General features: G+C 39.6%; 1 protein-coding gene across 1 annotated transcript; it reads right to left on the bottom strand.

Moving 5' to 3' along the window:
- Positions 1–529: 529 nt before the first annotated feature.
- Positions 530–22,101, bottom strand: LOC129703650 (neutral cholesterol ester hydrolase 1-like). The gene is made up of 5 exons (XM_055646270.1): positions 21,821–22,101; positions 8,930–9,158; positions 7,278–7,347; positions 5,432–5,603; positions 530–4,766 (listed from the first exon to the last, which is right to left on the bottom strand). Exons 1-5 carry the CDS (start codon positions 21,983–21,985, stop codon positions 4,149–4,151), a joined length of 1,254 nt encoding a protein of 417 aa, XP_055502245.1. The 5' UTR covers positions 21,986–22,101; the 3' UTR covers positions 530–4,148.
- Between the last annotated feature and the right edge of the window lie 19 nt (positions 22,102–22,120).

Genomic DNA, 22,120 nt, shown 5'->3' with positions numbered 1-22,120 from the left:
GATGTGGATTTGGTGTCTGATGGCCCGTTTCCATGCTGTATGACTATGATCTTCGATAGCCAGAAAGGAACAACTTTTGAAACTTGGTAGAATCTATATATATTTAAAATGATTCGACTTCAGAAGACCTTGCTAAAATGTAGCTTACTGTAGTTTATCACTGAGTATATCATCAGAATCAGGTATAGAACCAAACTAACCCTGCCTTCCAAGGCCCTCTATGGACATATTTGTTGTGTCTTTAAAGATTCTGCGACTTTATACTGGTTAATGCCAGCTGGATATTGCAATAGCTGTACATGGAACACTAGATGGTTGATCTACACTAGGATTCAGAAGCAATGAGCATGCGATAAATACACATCAGGATGTCCATTATCTTTGAGTTGCTGCTCAGATTTGACCCATCTTATCCATTGTGATTCTGGATAATAGACATGATGGTGAGAAAGCAAATATTTTGAATTACTACATAAGAAACCAATAATATGAAAGATTCATAAATAACTGGTCTTCAAACCACTTTTTTTCCATCAAGATTATTTTTTATTTCCCTAGCATACTTTAAAGTGCACTCACATTGTATATATCCATATTGCAGTGGAACAAAAATGAAGTGTTAAGATTGTAATACAATAACACAGAGGTTATGTCCAAAGTCAAATAGAAAAGCATTTAATCATGGAGGGGGGAAGAGTGCATTGCATTTTATTTATTATCTAGCCATATTCCCCCTAACGGTCAATAAGTTGACCTGCCATTGATTTTATAAATTAAAACATTATGAATGCCCTTTTCTTAAACAATCATTTTTATGCATAGTCTAAAAAACTTGAATGGTGGATTTGCTGATTTATCTGATCCATTTATTTTGAAAGAAGGAGCTGTCTCACTATTCTCAAGTCAATACAGCACAAATTATTTAATCGCTTCTTTTTTCCCCACAAGAAACTTATAAATTAAATATTACTTTTTACTTTTGATGAATATCCACCATTTGGACTAGATTTCTCAGGTAAAGGAAAAACATTCACCTGACGTTAACATCAGCTCTTGAATTAACTGCAAATGTCATTACAAAATTATAGTCTGCCATTTCTGTAGTACGTCAGGTTCCAATTGATTTAAAAAGTTAGTGATGTGCCAAATTTTGAATGTTATTTTCACACAGTTCTGGCAAATTACAATTGTACTTTTATTTTCCATTTACTTTCTATCTAAGATTTGATAGTGATTCCCTTCTTCCTCACCCCATCAACTTCCTATGTACATATCAAACAATTATATATTTTTTGGTCATTACATCAAAATAATATATTGAATTTCATTGCTCCATGCAAGCTCCATGATTCTGAGTATTATCATCAGAGGCACTGGCTACACGTAAACAACACATCCAAGTTGACAATAAATTAGTACATATAGAGAGGAATGAATACTGTTGAAAAATAATTTAAAATAGAAATTGTTCAGGCTAACATTTTTGATCCTCCACATCAATCTGACCTTATTTTTGATCATAAATTTTGACATTATTGCCTCTTACTTGACTGGTCAATTAAGGATACTAATGTTAACAACTCTATGTTCTCCAAATCTAAACTAAAGCTAAATGCACCTTAACAAGGAAGTATAAAAAATAAGGAATAAGTGTTAGAAGGAACTGCAGACGCTGGTTTGAACTGAAGATAGACACAAAAAGCTGGAGTAACTCAGCAGGACAGGCAACATCTCTGGAGAGAAGGAACGGTCTGAAGAAGGGTCTCCACCCGAAACGTCACCCATTCCTTCTCTCCAGAGATGCTGTCTGTCTCCCTGAGTTACTCTAGCTTTTTGTGTCTATCCATGGAATAAGTGTTAGCTGACTTCAGTGCATAACTACAGCAATAGCTATTTTACAGAAAGGCTAAATATTAAAGCAATAATATCTCTTTGTTTCCATTAGTTTTTAAGATAATTCTCTTTTTTTAACAGCCACTATTTGCCCAGTGAGGTACTCAGTTCAGGATTGCACATCAGAATCTCTATCAAAAACAGGATGTAGAATTTTCACTCCTGATCATGTCAAAACACTCCTGAATCCATTCAGGCAACTGGTGAGGAAAAGATCAAGTTTGGCAATTCCAGAATAGCCAGAGTCTGGGATCACATGAAAAACAACTTTTACATTATCAGGAGAGCATTAGAAACCCCACCCGATACAGAGCCATCATATCAGGAGATGAGAGATCGTATTGATTGGGTAATGTTTAAATGTTCACGCTATTTTCAAACAGAGTGTTAACCTAAAACAAGTTAATCACAGGCATCTTTAGGCGGTAGGTTACATTGTTAATCTTCAATCAGCAATCAGATTAGACCTATTCAATAAAAATAATTGCAACAAGGGTTATGATTATTCCAGGTACAATTTGCAAATTAATGGTCTAAAATGAGTTCTAAGGTGTAATCTACAAACTGGTTAATATGAAGGAATAATTATTTGTTTTCTGGTTGTTAAATATAAATTTGTTTTGCGGAATTACACACAAATGGAAATGGAAAAGAATAATTGAGTTGGTTATCCTTTCAATTTACAAAATGTACCATAGGTATTTCACAACTTAATTTCAGTTTATAATTCGTCCACAATCAAGTTCAGTGCCTTGGTTCACCAAATTAATTTTGTGAATTGTGAGATTAGTTTTTGAATCTTAAAAAAAATAATTATCTTTCAATTCTCCAACTCCTCTCCAGTCCCATGTGCATGTCCTACAAATGTGAGAAACTGAAGGCATATTGGTGTAATGTGGACTGAAGTCTAGTTTTGTATCACTTAAGGAGTGAGTAACACACTGAGGCAATGAGGCAGTTTTACCTACAGCCTGGCTGAGATTCAACGAGTCTAGGACACAAGGCATTAATTTGGTTAGAAGACAATTATAGAATATTATTTTGGTTTCTAACGGAAGAGTCACTGTGTTACCTTAGTGAATGTGCTATGAAAGTTCACCAGATTCACCAGATTGGTGGAGGGTACTGAGTAGATTAGGTCTATATTCTCTTTATGTAAAGGAACAAGTGTAATCCTAATGAACATTTAGATTTCTGAATGGGATAGGGAGATGTTTGCCCTATCTAGAAGTAACAGTCTGGTTATTTAGGATTAGGATTTAAAAAAAGTTATGTTGAAAATGTAAATAGGCAGGGATCTATGCGTTAGAATAATAATGGAAGATGAATCTGAGGCAGAGAATGAGTTATGATATTAGTCAGTGGACAACTGTTCCTATTGCCTATGCCCTTATGGAAGATTTGTTTTAATTTCCTGTAGGTATCTAGTTAGTAGAAATTGGGACAATGCTTTATTTTTCAATTTGGAACTTAATAGTTCTTTAATTCCATTAAAACTGTTCTTGTGGGAGTTGTACTGCAGTCTGAAGCATATGCAAACGGCATTTGGTTGTGTTTTCTATTCAGACAACCCCACACAAGATTAATTTGTACCACATCGCTAGCCATAACATTTCAGGTCATTGACATAAATATATTTTCATATTTGTCAAGAAAAATCCTTAATACAAAAGTATTAGGTCAATTCTGATTGAAGAGAAATGCTAAGAAAAATTGAAGCAATGTTCCTAAGTTTCTGATTATATTAAACGCACGTTTTCTTATAAACTACCAATAATTCACATCTTTGATAATAGTTTTTCACAAATGATTTGGAGAATATGTCTGTGGGCCTTCCATCCCTTAGGACGATGGTGATCAATATGTATGTAATTGACCCTCGATTAGGTTTATCAAAAGGAAATTCCTGTCCAGTGATGCAATTATCACACAATATTGTTGGCCTAATGATAATTTCCAAACACGTTTAGTGTAAAAGTAATAAGATGCCAAACAGGACCACTTTTTCAGCCCGGATCAAAACCTTGCCGAAGGTTTTCAAAGCCACTTCTTCCCAAATTATGCATATACCTGATATCAATTTGCTTCATAATAAAGAATACACCTTACACACAGATCAAGCCTAACAAGGCAGTCTCAACTTCCTTTGACAAAACTTTGCATTGGATAGTTGCATTGCACAGATAAGAAGGTCATTTTGAAAAGAACTTGCAGTAATACTTTCGACTGCAATTTCTCAACTTCTGACCAAATATTCACAAATTTTTGTCCAGCCAGTTTATATAGTTATTCATGATCTTGTTTCCCACATCAAAATTGGTAGGGGGCAGTGCAAATATCATGGCACCATGAAATCCATCTTCATAGTGATCTAAAGTCACTTCTATTCCAGCATCCTCTAACCGCTTGGCATACATTATTCCGTCATCTCTTAGAATATCAAGCTCACAGGTCAGGATGTAAGCCCTTGGTAACAACTGCAGAATCTTTTTATCTGCAATTAGTGGGGCTGCTCTTGAGTCTAGCAAAGCTGGCAATTCCTTGATCACTTGTGGATTTCCCATTATCTGAACAACAGGTTTGAAGTTCTTTCTGAATGACAGTGGTAAAAGTGCTGTCCAATTTAATCGATCTCGAATGTAGGTCAGTTGACTTTGGTCTGAAGCTGTATGATTGTTGACTAACATTGCCTGGACAAACCTTGGGTCACCATTTAGATACTCCAACCAAAATCGGGCCATGACCTGTTTGTACAAGATGGGTGTAGCCATTTTTTGTTGATATGAAGGCGTATTAAAGTCAAAAGCCTGAAGTACTGGATATATAAGAGCTTGAAGCTTGAGTTGGGTAGTGACAGTCCTGTCCTGGACAAGCTACAAACACAGGTAAAATAAGATTGTTACAAATAAAAGTGAAATGTTACAAATGCACAACAGGGCAGACAGGTAGCTTTTGTAAAGAGGAATAGCATTTCACGTCAATGACATAAATATATTTTCGATGTGTCAAGAAAAATCCGTAATACAAAAATATTAGGTCAATTCTGATTGGAGAGAAATGCTAAAAAAAATTGAAGCAATGTTCCTAATTTTTTGATGATTTTAAACAATCCTTCACATAGAAACTACCTGTAATTTACATCTTCGATAATAGTTTTTCATAGATGATTTGGAGAATATGTCTGGGGGCTTTCCATTCATTCGGATGATGGTTTCTGACATTGTGGTCAGATGTTAAGCATCATCTGGTGGAGCTCAGGAAGCAATGGAGGCAGAGATGGTGCAAACTGTGCCCGCACCCTTCTTTACTGGGCCCTCATCCCATCCAGTGTAGATTTCTATTGCTCCTCATCTCTGCCAACATCCTCCTGAGCTGTCGGCCTCCAGGGATATCTCGACCATCTGTAATCATCCCCCAAAAATATTCTAACTTGTTCTATATATTGAAACATTACAGTAGGAGGTATTGTGGTAATTAATAGCAGGACATCAGCCCATGTATTATGGGAACGGTGTGGTTTGTGTAATATGTAATTTACCTGCTGGCATACGGCAGCTGCCAGATTTCCTCCAGCACTGTCTCCGGAAACTGCAATTCGATTTGGATCCACTGAATACTGGGACAAGATCTCTGGCTGCAGAAAATATCTGGTAGCACTGTAAACATCATTAATCTGCTCAGGAAAATGAGCCTCTGGGACAAGGCGGTATCTAAATTTAAGAATGGATAATGCAAATTTCAATGAGCCTCAATTTATAAAGTGTTGACAATGGTAAGATTCAATAGAACTGGTAAAAAAAAGTTCCACTCTGTACAATTCAAGTATTCCAATTACTTATCACACGTAACTAAGACATGGAACTAACACATAACTAAGAACTAAGGCCCCCTCCTGTCAAGTGTCAACATGTTCTAACTTACTCTAAATGTTAAAATATTACAGTAGGAGATATTATGGTTAGTAATAGTAGTTCAAGATTTACTATTTACATCAATGTGCTCTAATGTTCGAAAAATAATTATCATGCTTTAATTACACATTAAAACATTTAAAATGTTATAAGGAAATGATATGAGCTAAGGAAGTATTGAAACAAAGTGATCAGTTTTGAAATCACAAGGTATATCTGTGCAAAGATATTCTCCATTAGATATGCAAGGAATGGAGGGATATGGTTTAAAGTGCAGGCAGATAAGAGTTGGTCTTGGCATCATGTTTCCAGCCCAGACCATCACACAAATCAACCTCTCTTCTATTGACTCCATTTATATCTCACGCTGCCTCGGTAAGGACAAGTTGCACCCCGGCCACTCCCTCTCCCATCAGGTAAATCATCCTACCACAGGGAGCAGTCTTGAAATACTATCTACCTCTTTGGTGACCCTCAGACTATCCTTGATCGGACTTTGCTGGCTTTACTTTGTACTAAATGTTATTCCTTTATCATGTATCTACACTGTAAATGGCAATAATGTAATCATGTATTGTCTTTCTGCTGACTGAATAGCACGTAACAAAAAGCTTTTTACTGTACTTCGGTACACATGACAATAAACTGAACTGAACTGATGTTCAGCACAGACATCGTAACCGAAGGGACTATTCTTGTACTGTACTGTTCTATGTCCTATCAGAACAGGTTCATAATGGCAAGTAACTTCATACAAGTGGTCTGGAAACTTATTATTTTTTTTTGTATACAGGCAATGATTGGATACATTTGATAAAATAATTTCAAGATGGAGCTCGGGGAGAAAGCTGTGAACATGCAGATCCATGCAGGCATTTTAAGCAGGTAAGAAGAACTGTGTGTGAAAATGTTTGTGACCATAGTGAACATTCGGCAGTCAAATAATACATTTCCATTTTATTCTTTATGCACCTGTTAGTTTTTTCATCCTCGTTGTTATGGAAGACCTCATTGTATTTTTCTTAACAGATGTGGTATGGGTCCAAATCCCCCCAAAAAAGACCAAATTCATAGACCTACAATGGGTCTGGATCCCTTTAGACACAAAGTTTTAATGCCTATTTCAGAAACACAGTCAGATTTTGTGCACTGAAGGCAGGTTTCGTTCCACAGATGCTGCCTGGTCCATTAAGTTCACCCAACTACAGGCAATTAGGCTACAGATTGCAGCATCTGCAGTTTGCCATTGTAATCATGTATTGTCTTTCCGCCGACTGGTTAGCGCGCAACAAAAGCTTTTCACTGTATCTCAGTACATGTGACAATAAGCTAAACAAAACGTCCTAAACCTCAATATACAAATATAATTTTGGATTTTGAACAACAGTTGAATATATCCAGCTATTTTTTTGACCAAAAAACTCAGAAAGTGCATCATCCAGGAAATGATCCTGTTACTTTGCAAATACTTACTCAATAGAGACAAGAACAGCATTCATTACATTTGTCATCTTCCGACAAAGGTGGTCATAGGATCGCATTCCTACATCAACAACAGAAATATAAAAGGAGGGAGGAGGCAAAATGTAGAAGTATTAGTTAGAAGACAAATCCTACAATTGATTCTTTCAGTCAATAAAACAAGTCATCCTTGGATTTCCACTCCTTGTACAGTATCTTTCCTGGAGCAGAGATAAGTCCCAGGGGCAGCTGCATGCCCTAGACTCAGATAGTTGTTAAGGCAGGCCTCAGGAATTGTTCATAGCAGAAGAAGAAAACCATTGAACTGCCTGTTTTAGTTTTTTGTAAATTCCTATCTGTTTTCTTCCAGACGAGACCAAAGAAGCTCTGTCTTCTTCCAAAGAGCCACAAGGTCTCTTGGTGATGTTAAAATATTGAGGGTTTTTTTTTTTTTAAACAGAGAGAATTCCTGGAGAGTTTATCCCCCTAGGTGTCAACGGCAACAACTATCCACTAGTCCAATATAGGTTCCATATCTCACCTCCAAGAAGCACAGATTAAATATCACCAGAAGGGTACCGACCCGAAACATCACCTATTCTTTTTTTCCGGAGATGCTGCCTGATCCGCTGAGTTACTCCATCATTTTGTGTCTATCTTAAGTACCAGGGAGGTTAGGAGTCATACAGCATGGAAACAACCCCTTCAACCCGACTTGCCCATGCAAACCAAGATACCCCATTTACACTAGTCTCATCTTCCTTATAAACCTATCCTACCCATGTACCTGTTAAAAACGTATTTTAAATGTTGCTACAGTACCCGCCTATACCGGGAGAAGGCACTGTTTGTTAAATGTGCTGTTCAGATACTATAATTGGAGTTCTTTGTATGCCAACTCTTTGACTGGCCACAAACTATACTTCCCATTTAAGTCATGTTGTGTTCAGGAAGTAGATGAAGAGTTTCAGACCAAGAGCAAGCCAGGCTAGTTAAATGCCTCTACCTATTTACATAAGAAGCATATACTACTGAAGAGCAGCTGGAACAAGCAGTGGATTACTAGTCAACTCTGCAAAGCACTTCAGCAAAATCTGTATACCTGCTCCACCTAAAAATGTAGTACATAACGAGGTGCAGACCTGCATTAAATAATTCATGACATGAATAATTCAATCAATTTTTTTGATTGTTACAATGCATAAGAGCTAGTAAGTCTAAAAATGTGCTTTTTTCTTTACATTTAGTTTGAAACAAAAAACTTAAAACTAAAGAACACTGAATCTTTTTTTAAATTTAATCTCCAGAGCTGTTTAAATTAATTAAAAATGCATATGCACCCATCTCCACTGCACCTTTTATTTTATTATCCTAAAGAGCAGTAAAGATCAGACTTGTTAAATGCATCCAACTAAATTTTGTAACTGTTCTGCATAAGTCAATTGCTGATGGTCATTTGTTAATATTAAATTTGAAATTGCTGCTATATATATTAGAGTATGCTGGGCAAACACAGACATGTAACCAGGATGCAGGTCCGCCATGGCAGATCATGTTCAAGGTTAAAATGGTTTACTCCTGTTGGATTGCCTAACTGGATGAAGAACATACAAAATGAATACTTCAAGGAAAATTAAATGACTTGCTGCTCCCTGTTCACTTACTTGCACTTCCCAAAGCCCAGCCTCCACCGTGTATGTAAATAATGCTTCGTCTTAGTTCACGACTCAGCTTCCTCTTGGGTTCAAACACTCTGACTTGTACTCCGTCGAATGTCGTGTCCGTCACGTTCACAATTTCACTTGATTGCGGGGCAAGCATATCAAATGCAGTAATGACAAAATTCAGCACCTTCAGGTGGTGACCAAGGCCAAGCTGCTGCACGAGATGACACTGAGAAATAAAAGTGGTATTAATTGAATCTATATTTTCGTGGTCAAACTTCGCAAAACAAGATATATAATTTATTGCACATAAAAACAAAGTGCTGGAGGAACTCAGGCAGCACCATGGAAGAATGGACAGATGATGTTTCAGATTTTCAGATGGGTCCTGACCCTTATGGTTTGAAGGTGCACTGCCCTACACTAACCTAAGCACTGTCTTTATAGCTCAAGATATTGCACTTTTGGGGAGGGGCGAGGGGGGGTTGGCAGCAAGTGTCCAATTTATTTGTACAATTTTCACAACATTCCACGGTGTGTGGCTTCAACAAAAAGTAAGCGTTTAAAAAGACCAAACAATTTAGTTAATTTGTTTCAGATTTCAGAAAAGCAAATGTAACATAAAAGAAAACATGTCCAATGTCTTTAATAGGGTAGAGGTGAATTAGACAGTACCCAAGCTGATGGTAGGACCGTTCAGTAGTCTGATAAAATAGGGAAGAAGCTGTTCCTGAACCTGGTGGTATGTGCTTTCAAGCAATTGTATTTCTGCCCGATAGGGGAGGGAAGAAGATGGGATGACTGGGGTGTAAGTGGTCCTTCATGATATTGGCTTCTTTCCCAAGGCTATGTGAAGTGAAGATAAAATCAATGGAGGGGAAAACCCATTTGTGTTATGGACTGGATGATATCCACAACTCTCTGTAATATCTTGCGGTTTTAAGCAGAGCTGTTGCCAAATCAAGTTATAATGCATCAGGATGGGATGTTTCCTATTGTGCATTTGCAGAAGTTGGTAAGAGTTGTGAGAGTAATGCTGAACATCCTTTGTCTTCTGAGGAAGTCGAGATGTTGGTGAACTTTATTGGCCTTAGCTTTAATGTGCTCAGTCCAGGACAAATTATGGGTGATATTTACCTAGGAACTTGAAGGTTTTGGCCATCTCACTTCTGCACCATTGATGCAGACTGGGGCATGTACACCAATTCCTTTCCTACAGTCAATAATTAGCACTTTCGTCTTCTTGACATTGAGAGAGCAGATGTTGTCTTCATAAAATGATACTAGGCTCTTTATCTCCTTCCTGTACTCCGTCTCGCCATCAAGATCTGGCCCACCACAACAGTGTCATCTGCAAATGTGTAGGAAGGAACTGCAGATGCTGTTTAAACCGAAGATAGACACAAAATGCTGGAGTAACAACGGGACGGGCAACATCTCTGGAGAGAGGGAATAGATGACGTTTCGGGTCAAGACAAACTTGTAAATGGAGTTTGAACAGAATTTGGCCACACAGTCGTGAGTGTATACGGAGTGTAGGATTGGGCTGAGAATGCATTCTTGCAAGGCACTGGTGTTGAGTTATTGTGGAGTATAGGACGTACATGGTAAATGGTAGGGAATTGAAGAATGTAGGTGAACAGAGGGATCTGGGAATAACTGTGCACAGTTCCCTGAAAGTGGAATCTCATGTAGATAGGGTGGTAAAGAAAGCTTTTGGTGTGCTGGCCTTTATAAATCAGAGCATTGAGTATAGAAGTTGGGATGTAATGTTAAAATTGTACAAGGCATTGGTGAGGCCAATTCTGGAGTATGGTGTACAATTTTGGTTGCCTAATTATAGGAAGGATGTCAACAAAATAGAGAGAGTACAGAGGAGATTTACTAGAATGTTGCCTGGGTTTCAGCAACTAAGTTACAGAGAAAGGTTGAACAAGTTAGGGCTTTATTCTTTGGAGCGCAGAAGGTTAAGGGGGGACTTGATAGAGGTTTTTAAAATGATGAGAGGGATAGACAGAGTTGACGTGGAAAAGCTTTTCCCACTGAGAGTAGGGAAGATTCAAACAAGGGGACATGACTTGAGAATTAAGGGACTGAAGTTTAGGGGTAACATGAGGGGAAACTTCTTTACTCAAAGAGTGGTGGCTGTGTGGAATGAGCTTCCAGTGAAGGTGGTGGAGGCAGGTTCGATTTTATAATTTAAATATAAATTGGATAGTTATATGGATGGGAAGGGAATGGAGGGTTATGGTCTGAGCGCAGGTATATGGGACTAGGGGAGATTATGTGTTCGGCACGGACTAGAAGGGTCGAGATGGCCTGTTTCCGTGCTGTAATTGTTATATGGTTATATGGTTATATTATGTTGCCTATTCTCATTGATTGTGGTCTATACATCATGAAATTGAGGATCTGGTGGCAGACATGCAGTACTAGATCTAGAATTTTAGAGATGAGTTTGGTTGGGCTTATTGTGTTGAAATTACGTAATTATTCAGCTGCCACAGAAAGTACTTCTACAAAGTACGGAAGTTGGCTGATGTAGAGGAAAGTTCATTGACATGTTGTGCCAAGTTAAAGCATTGAGATTGCATAAGTATATGGGCTAAAGGCCAGTCAACTGGCCTTTACATATTAAACATAACAAAATAAAACCGGTAGAATGAGAAATGAGAATATACAAGAGTCTAAATTTAAACAAAGTGCAGAGGCAAAAGAAAATAAAAACCTCGGAGAAAGTGCATAAAAGATTTACCAACATAGTCACAAATTGACAGATTTATCTTGCGGAGAAAGGCTGTGAAAACTGTAACTATTCTCTTTAAAGTGGATTAGGTCAAGATAAAATGTGACTGAACTGTGTTATGTAAAAGGGTCAGGGTAGATTAGATAGAGAGCTGGAATGGGTAAGGAGTTGGAGTTTGGATGTTTAGCAATCGAACCAAAAGGTGATTTGAGAAGAAACTTACCTTAAAAAATATAGTGCATGCTTAATATGTGGACTGCATTGCCTGGCAAGGTGGTTTCAAAAATAAATGGGATTAAAGTCAGACACTTGAAAGAAAATAAATGCAGGGCAGTGGGGAAACAGGCAATGAGAACTACCATGGTCTCAAAGAGCTGAACAGCCAACTTTCATAATTTTAGCATTTTATGATTCTCAGAATTCTGGGTCATAATTCCAATATAAATACATTTTCCCCACTTGTTTGCATCTGATGCTCAGTAAATTACTAATTCCATTAAACAAAAATCAGGTATCTTCTCACTGGGTCATGAAGAACAGAATCAGGCCCTTCGGCCCAACCTATCCATGCCAACCAGAATCCCCCATCTAAACTCATCCCATTTGCTGTCTTTGGCCCAGAATCCCTCTCTGGGGTGGAACCCTCTCCAAGACAGACGTGAAGCTCACCGTTTGACCTGTGTTTACAAAATGTTAAATGGTCAGATCGACATAGACTACAAGACCTACACCAAACCCAAACCAATTAGGAGCAGACGAGGGCATTCGATCCAATTTGTGATCCCAGCTACAAAGACAGATGTGTACAGCAATTAGTTCTTCCCCCGCACAATTAAAGCATAGAATAATCTCCACCCAACTATAGTTACCCAACCAGATGCAACTAAATTTAAAGTAGCTCTTTCTTCCCAATAACCCTTTCTGGCTTAAGCCCTCCCTTCACCACCTCCAGTTTAAATTCCATTTGGAATATTTTGGAGGACCAAGAAACCAAGAATCAAGAAGAAGAATCCCATGTTGCTATCCATGTACCTGTCCAAGTGTTGTTTAAATGTTGTTCGGTACCTACCACAACTATATTTACATGCAGGGTCCTGAGTGAAGAAGTTGCCCCTCGGGTTCCTACTATATTTCTCACTTTAAATCTATGCCATATGATACTCCATTCCCCTCCTACCTTGGAATAAAGACTCTGCATTTACCCAATCTATTTCCCTCACAATTTGATATACCTCAAGGAGACCACTTCTCAACCTCCTGTACTCCAATGAATAAATTCCTAGCCTTCCATTCCTCTCCATGTAACCCAGGCACTCAAGTTCTGGAAACATCCTCATGAATCCTCTCTGCACTCTTTGTGACTTAACAACATTCTTCCTATAGCAGGGTGACCAAAGCTGAACACGATACTCTGAATGGAGTCTCACCAACGTCAAGTACAATTGTAACATAGCGCCCCAAATTATATACTAATTTCCCAGAATGCTGAAGGCCAATGTGCCAAAAGCTTTCTTCACCATCCTATCTACCTGTGACAACACTTTCACGAAACAATGTACATGTACTCCTGCATCCCTCTGTTCTACAATACTCCTCAGGGCCCTGCCATTCACTGTGAAAGCCCTGCTTTGGCTTCCCAAAATCTAACACTTCACACTTATCTGAATTAAATTCCATTTATCTTTCCTCATAGCTGTCTACGTTACCAGCTATTTTAGTGTCCTCAGCAAACTCACTAATCATGCCTTGTACATTCACGTCAAAATCATTATGTTGATGACAAACAGCAATGGCCCCAGCAACGATCCTTGAGGCACACCACATGTCACAGGCTGTCAGTCCAGTCCACCATCACTCTGCATCCTTCCATGAAGCCAAATCTGTATCCTGTTAGCTAGCCCTTCCTGGCTATCTTGCGATCTATTCTTCCAGAACAGCCTACCATGTGGAACCTTATTCAACTCCTTACTAAAATCCATGCGGACAACGTATGTGATCTAGCACTCATCAACCTTCTTGGTTACCTCTTAAGAATACTCAATCAAATTTGTGAGACATGATTTCGCACACCACAAAACCATACAGACTGCTCCAAATCAACCCCTGACCTTCCAAAAGCATGAAATATCATATCTCAGAATCCTCTTCAGTAAATTTCCTACCACAGATGTTAGGCTTACTGATCTATGGTTCCCAGTTGTTTTTGTAACCCTTCTTAAATAGAGGTACAATATTAGCCACCCTCCAGTCTTCTGCCACCTCGCCTGCGTCTAACGATGTCATGCTTTCAGTCATATTTGCATTTAAGCTGAGGTTCTCCATTAAATCCATGTTCTTACTGGTTTAATTGGCTGTGGAACAGATTTCGAATTACATTTTACATATGGAACATTTAATTAAAATGCATATCTTGGTAATCCATTTGGATGGTTCTAAGGGTTAAAATAATATTCTATTGCATGGGAAAACATTACGTGTGCTCCAACCAAATCTTAGTGAATTTTAACTCATGTGGACTTTTGTCAAAACTTCTATTGTAATAGTTCACAAAGAAAGGGGGTAATTGAGTCTGAACAAGGGTCCCAAACCAAAATTTCTTCTGTCCATTTACCTCCACATAAAGTGCATTCAGAAAGTATTCAGACCCCTTCACTTTTTCCACATTTTGTTATGTTACAGCCTTATTCTAAAATGGATTAAATTCTTTTTTTTTTATCATCAATCTTTACACAATACCCCATAATAAAAAAGCAAAAACAGGTGTATAGAAATTAATAAAAAATAAATAACTGAAATGTCACATTTACATAAGTATTCAGACCCTTTACTCAGTACTTTATTGAGGCACCTTTGGCAGCGATTACAGCCTCAAGTCTTCTTGGGTATGTCGCTACAAGCTTCGCACACCTGTATTTCGGTAATTTCTCCCATTCTCTCAAGCTCTGTCAGGTTGGATGGGGAGCATTGATGCACAGCTATTTTCAGGTCCCTCCAGAGATATTCGATCGGGTTCAAGTCCAGGCTCTGGCTGGGCCACTTAAGGACAGTCACAGACTTGTCACGAAGCCACTCCTGCGTTATCTTAGCTGTGTGCTTAAGGTCGTTGACCAGTTGGAAGGTGAACCTCTGCCCCAGTCTGAGGTCCTGAATGCTCTGGAGCAGGTTTTCATCAAGGATCTCTCTGTACTTTGCTCCATTCATCATCCCCTCGATCATGACTAGTCTCCCAGTTCCTGCCGCTGAAAAATATCCCCACAGCATGATGCTGCCACCACCATGCGTCACCGTAGATATGGTATTGGCCAGGTGATGAGCGGTGCTTGGTTTCCTCCAGATGTGACACTTGGCATTCAGGCCAAAGAGTTCAATCTTGGTTTCATCAGACAAGAGAATCTTGTTTAGGGAGGAGTGGCTTCCATCTGGCCACTCTACCATTAAGGCCTCATTGGTGGAATGCTGCAGATATAGTTGTACTTCTGGAAGATTCTCCCATCTCCACAGAGGAACTCTGGAGCTCTGTCAGAGTGACCATCGGGTTCTTGGTCACCTCCCTGACCAAGGCCGTTCTCCCCCGATTGCTCAATTTGGCCGTTTGGCCAGCTCTATGAAGAGTCCTGGTGGTTTTGAAGTTCTTCCATTTAAGAATGATGGAGGCCATGTGCTTTTTGGGACCTGCAATGCTGCAGAAATTGTTTTATACCCTTCCCCAGATCTGTGTCTCGACAGAATCCTGTCTCGAAGGTCTACGGGCAATTCCTTCGTCTTCATGGCTTGGTTTTTGCTCTGACATGCACTGTCAACTGGACCTTATATAGACAGGTGTGTGCCTTTCCAAATCATGTACAATCAATTTAATTTACCACTTGTCGATTCCAATCAAGTTGTAGAAACATCTCAAGGATAATCAATGAAACAGGATGCACCGAAGCTCAATTTTGCGTGTCATAGCAAAGGGTCTGAATACTTATGTAAATGTGATATTTTAGTTATTTATTTTTAATTACTTTGCAAACATTTCTAAACACCTGTTTTCGCTTTTATATTACGAGGTGTGTGTAGATTGATGATAAAAAAAAGGAATGTAATCAATTTTAGAATAATGCTGTAACGTAACAAAATGTGGACCCCATTGTCCGAATACTTTCTGAATGCACTGTACGCTGCCTGACCCACTGAGATCCTCCAACACTTTGTTTTTTGCGAGGATGACATCCTACTCAGACCACTAAGTCATCAAGTTCCTCCTAGTCTGCAATTAATAGACCTGTGGCCTAGATTACATGCTCAGAGTTAAAAATATGACTTTTGAGTTGAAGAATGTCCTCCCTAAAGACCTGCTGATCTGTGTAATATCCACGTTCCCTTTTGTTAAAATCAGTTGCAATCAGCGATCTGTTCCAAGATGTAACAGCGATGATTTATACTTAGTGGGTCATAAAGGATTTTTCCTGAAGTTCCAAAGAGAGAGGCTTTAGAAATCAAAAATTAGCTGCACACTTCTAAGTAACAATGTGACTTGTGTTGACGGCTGGTTCAATAGCTAAAACCTAGGTTTATAAATTATAAATGCTTGACATTTCCTCTTCAAGAAAGAGTTCTGCAAGGCTAGTGGCAAAAACCATAACTAAGTAGCATCATTAACTTAATCTTGAAGTAAACCACATAAATAAGTAAACATTTATTGTTACTGAACTATCACGTCCCTTCAAAGTTTAAAAAATATTTTTCGATATTAGTAAGCTGCGTTAAAAAACAAGATTTTGTGGCTTTGTGGAAGACATTATTCGATTTCTTGAAAACAAGGAAAGAACTGGTCAACTAAACTAAACCCTCTATGTGAAAAAGTTTCCCCTCGGGTTCCTATTAAATCTTTCCCCCCCCCCCCACTCATCTTAAACGCATGTCCTTTGGTTCTTGATTCCCCTACGCTGGGTTAAAAAACCCTGTGCATTCACCATATCTATTCCCCTCCTGATTTATACACCTCTATAAGATCAGTTCTGTAAAAAATTATTATACAATATTGGAAATAATTTACATGTGTTTGGAATATAACACTTTTGGCTAAATAGAACAATTATTGGACAATTGAATATATTTTTCTTATTTTTTTCTTTACTCCTCTCTAACCCTCCCACAAAGTACTGTAGATCTCCCCCGCCAATTGACTCCTCTGCTCACGAATCTTTTCTGCTTCGCTGTTCCAAATAAAAGCCCTCCCGATAGCCAACCTTTAGGCTAGTTTGGAGATACAGCATGGAAACAGGCCCTCTCCTCATTAAAACTATCCATCTCTGGCAACGTCCTTATAAACCTTTTCTGGGCCCTCTCTCATGCTTTCACAATCATCTGGTAATGTTACTGCAGGTTGTACTCTAACTGTAGCCCGGTTGGTATTATATAGAACTCGAACATAACTTCTTTCTTTGTACATCCCCATCTTGGCAATAAAGGAAAGTATCCTATTTGCCTACTCAACTTTATGTACCTGTTCTGCTGCATTTGTAATGGATACAGCCTACATTAATGTTTCAGGCTTCATTAGGTGCACCTGGCAGCCTTTTTTCCCCCCCGCATGTACTAGCTCATTAGCCTTCCCCAGAAAGCAATGGAGAGGAAAATGGATTTAAATATAGAAAGGAGTTTAAAAACCAAGCCAAGGGCTGAAAGCATGCGTCATGTTCAGTTACAACATTATCATGAGAAAGTGGGTTATATGCATTTCTTAAAGTTACATTTCTCGATTCATTTACTCCTCCCGTTGCAGGTTTAGAGATACAGCAAGGAAGCAGGCCCTTTGGCTCACCTATGTGAGCATGTATCTTTACACTGTAAATGGCTCGATTGTAATCATGTATTGTCTTACTGCTGACCGTTTAGCATGCAACAAAAGCTTTTCGCTGTACCTTGGTACACATGACAATAAACTAAACTGAACTGAACTAAGTCCGTCATCATTCACCCATTCATACCAATTCCATGCTATCCACTTTCTCATCAACTCCCTACAAACTAGAGGCAATCAAAAGAGGCCAATTAACCTACAATCTCGCACGTCTTTGGGATATGGGTGGAAACCGGAGCACCTGGACGAAACCCACGTGGCCACAGGGAGAACCTACAAATCCACACAGACAGCACCCGAGATCAGGATCGAATTGGGTCTCTGGCACTGTGAGGCAATAGCTGTACCAGCTGTGCTATTGTGCTGCTAACTTTCTATTTCCTTCTTCTTATATTTCCTCATTTATGATCCATTCCTAACTGAAAAATGTGCAAACCAAGACAATTCCATAGCAAGATGTGATGCGAGACATCATGTGCCGGTTTAATTTGTTATGACTTCCTCTGGAGCAACTTCTTTACATAGGAATTTATCAAAGGTTTTCCAATTCTGTGTTTACATAAGTACATGCCACTTTGGATCTTCTGGAAAGCCCATATTAAAGACCATCACTGGGATTTTCCACCATTTGTTCACTAAGATTCCTTATTAATTGATTTTTTTCAACCCAATAATAATTCTGATTTAAAGAAGCAGCACCTTAACTGAGCAAAGGCTGGATACAGACTAAAAATGCTTCCAAGTCTGTGCAGTTCTGTTTATTTGCAGCCCAGTTAACCAAGCCAAACAGCAGCATATCAGAGAGTGGGTTATGGTGTTCAAATGGGAAGAGAAGCGGCTGTGGGAGGCCTTTCAGCAGCCAGGTGAGCGGGCAGATTGAGCGCAGCCTGCAGCTGCAGCATGGAGCAGTGGTGGAAGTCTGGCTAATCCCAATATCATTGACATTTCCACGCTCACCCAGTGCCACCAGGACACCAGCCCTTGAGAAACGCATAGACTTGACTGATGCAAGTTGGCACCGGAACATGGCTTTCTTTGCATATTGTCCCAGAAGAGGATCTACTATTATCAATTCGACTTTCATCTCTCCACTCTTTCACGTACGTGTGATTGTACTCGTGTATAGTATGATTTGACTGGATAGTACGCAGAACAAAGCTTGTCACTGTATCTCAGTACAACCCCAACATGACCATCAGACTAGTGTCTGAGTCTGAAAAAGGGTCTTGACCCGAAACGTCACTTATTCCTTTTCTTCAGAGATGCTGCCTGTCCTGCTGAGTTACTCCAGCTTTTTGTGTCTATCATCAGGCTATTGAAAACTACAAACTCCAACTAATCTCTGAACTACAAACTGCCTTGATTACACTAGGGACTTCGGGCTTTGTTTTTGTTTTTACACCTAATAGCCTTTTTATATTTCTTGAGCTTGTTATTTATTATGGTATCTACTGAGTACTATGTTTATATTGCTGCTGCAAGTAAGAATGTCATTGTTCCGTTTTGGGACTTGCGATAATAAACACTCTCTCTAACTTGATGTGCCAATAATAAACTAAACTAAACCTCTGATGGCTCCTGCCAATCTGTAGGTCACAAAGCTCCACTGGTTAGGTTAGGGTAAATCAGAGACACCTAAACTGCTTCAGGCAGCAATACTTGCCTCCCCTACTGAAGGAGAAGGCTCCCACAGGTAAACCTTGGGTGATCTATAATATGTGTAGAAAAGAACTGCAGATGCTGTTTTAAATCAAAGGTAGACACAAAATGCTGGAGTAACTTAGCAGGACAGGCAGCATCTCTGGAGAGAAGGAATGGGTGACGTTTCGGGTCGAGACCCTTCTTCAGACTGAATCTGAAATTTCGGGTCAAGACCCTTCTTCAGATTTAACCTGTCCTGCTGAGTTACTCCAGCATTTTGTGTCTACCTGTGATATATAATATTGCAAGAGATGAAACACTCTTCTGCAGAGAGCAGAAATTAGAATGGGATAGAGTTGGGGTGAGAGCTACTTAGAAATAGACACATACTGACCTCTGATTCTTTAGGTAGGATACAGTTTATTAATTAAATTTAAAACAAGTCTCAACAAGGCTCGCTGGTCACTGCCACCGCCACCCAGAAACGCCAGCAAATAAGGTTGTGCTGTGGGAACCCACCCATGGAAGACGTGACCTGGGATGGCCAATCAAGACGATGCTGAAGACATTGATGGAAGACACATGTGTAGAGACAAAAGAGGAGCTTGCCAGCTGCATGGAGGACAGAGATGTGTGGTGCGTCCATCACCGTGCCTGTCGGAAACCAACACCACTGCATCGCTAATGTTTTCAACGATGATGATCAACACTTTGTTGAAGACCTGTTACAGGCCTCAAATGCACAACAGAATTGTGTGCAAATGACAGGTTTTCTCTCTGTCATACCCAAAGCACAAGCATGTCATGTGAAATATCAGATAGAATCATAAGGCTTTGGAGCAGAATTAGGCCATTCCGCCCATCGAGCCTACTCCCTCATTCCCGAGGATATAAAGTGTTGGATGTCATGTCATGTGAAATATCAAATAGAATCATAAGGCTTTGGAGCAGAATTAGGCCATTCTCCCCATCGAGTCTACTCCCGAGGATATAAAGTGTTGGATGGCCCAGAACTTCCTCCAACTAAACGAGAGTAAGTTTGAGGTCATGCTTCTCGGCCCCTCGGACTCAATCAAAACGATAGCAGGCAGCCTTGGAAGCCTTACCCCATTACTCAAACCGCACGTCAAAAACCTTGTCGTGATATTTGACTCAGCATTGAAATTTGACAAACAAGTCAATGCCGTGGTAAAAGCTAGCTTCTTCCAGCTTTGGACGATAGCTAAAATAAAACAATTCCTCCAGTTTGATGACCTCGAAAAGATCATCCACACATTTATCTCCTCCCGCCTAGATTACTGCAAATTCCTCTACACTGGCATCAGCCAATCTTCCCTGTCCCGCCTGCAACTGGTCCAAAACACTGCAGCGAGACTCCTGACGGGCACCCGAAAGAGGAACCACATCACCCCGATCCTGGCCTCTCTCCACTGGCTCCCTGTGCGGTTCCGAAAAAATTTCAAGATCCTCCTTTATGTCTACAAAGCCCTTAACGGGCTTGCCCCCACCTACATCAAAAGTCTGCTTACCCACCACACCACCTCCAGGTCCCTCAGATCGGCCGACTTGGCGTTACTGAACACCCGCAGTCTAGGCATAAGCTCAGGGGCGACCGCACCTTTGCGGTTGCAGCTCCTAGACTGTGGAACAGCATCCTTCTTCCCATCAGAACTGCCCCCTCCGTCTCTTAAAGAAGTCGAGACTTAAAACTCATCTTTGCTCTCAAGCCTTTCTTGACGTCCTCTGAGTGAGGACTATATGTATGCATTTATGAATGTACTTAATCTATGAACCACTGTTGTATAATGTTAGTACCTCCACCAATGTAAAGCATTTTGTTCAACGAGAGTTGTTTTTTAAATGTGCTATATAAATAAAAGTGACTTGACTTGACTTGATTCAATCATGGCTGATCTGTCTTTCCCTCTCACCCCCATTCTCCATAACTATCTTCTCTTGAGGACATTAAAGATCCCCTGGGCCTATTCAAATAAATTAATTCTCCCACTGTTTAAACCTCGCCCAGTATCACCAGGAAACAGATTAACTTGGACGGTCAGAATGCGAGACCTCAAAATAATTCGTCAGTTGTCAGGTGATTTAGCCCACTCTGCAGGTGAAATTAGAGCATCTTCTTCTTCTTCTTCTTCTTCTATGCAGTATTTTTTTTTGGCGGTTGGCAAACAAAAATTAGGGCATCCTTATATATCTGCAAATTCTTATATATCTTTTTTTTTTAATGTAGATCACGAACGGGCGAGAATTGTAATTGGCCTTTTTCCCCAGTGAACTATGCTAATTCTCGCACTGACGAATGTCACCGCTGGTTGGAAATCACCGCCTGCATTCCGAGTTCGTTCATCATGAAGGTGCCCCGACGTGAATTTATTATCGAGAAAATTATACGATTCTCAGTAAATTATTCTCATAGAGTGAAAGTGAAATGACGCATGTAGCTACAGTTTTCAATGAAATAGTAGAGAAATGCAAATGGTAATCAATATAAATGATCACCTGACTTTTGAAAACATGAAAATGCAAACAGTAAATGTAAACTGACCCTTCATTCCCTTCAGTACTGAAAATTGTGTTTCTAACCTTTAATTTGACATTCTGTAACCTGTTGTAAAACTAGTATGGAATTGAAAGGAAACTATACCATATCCTGTACTCCTCTGAACGTTGCATCCAGCAGCATCAGTTTCCAGGGTTCGGAGACCGTGTTCGGAAGTGGGATGTATACATAGTAAGCTGTCAAAGCAGCAAAGATCACGATCGCAGCGACTGTTGTTCTCATTGTTGCAGAATCCGGGCGAAAATGCATTATACTCGGCTCGGCACAGTCACTCACTCATTTCCTTCGTTTCTATTACTTAACACCGGGAGGACAGTCGCCAATCAGATCGACAGTCGCCAATCAGAGTTTGTTCGTCGGCCTATCAGGCGAAGCGGGTGGAAA

This window comes from Leucoraja erinacea, chromosome 14 (assembly GCF_028641065.1).
Source record: "Leucoraja erinacea ecotype New England chromosome 14, Leri_hhj_1, whole genome shotgun sequence".
Classification (NCBI taxonomy): domain Eukaryota; kingdom Metazoa; phylum Chordata; class Chondrichthyes; order Rajiformes; family Rajidae; genus Leucoraja; species Leucoraja erinaceus.
This window is presented reverse-complemented; position numbering and strand designations above follow the sequence as displayed.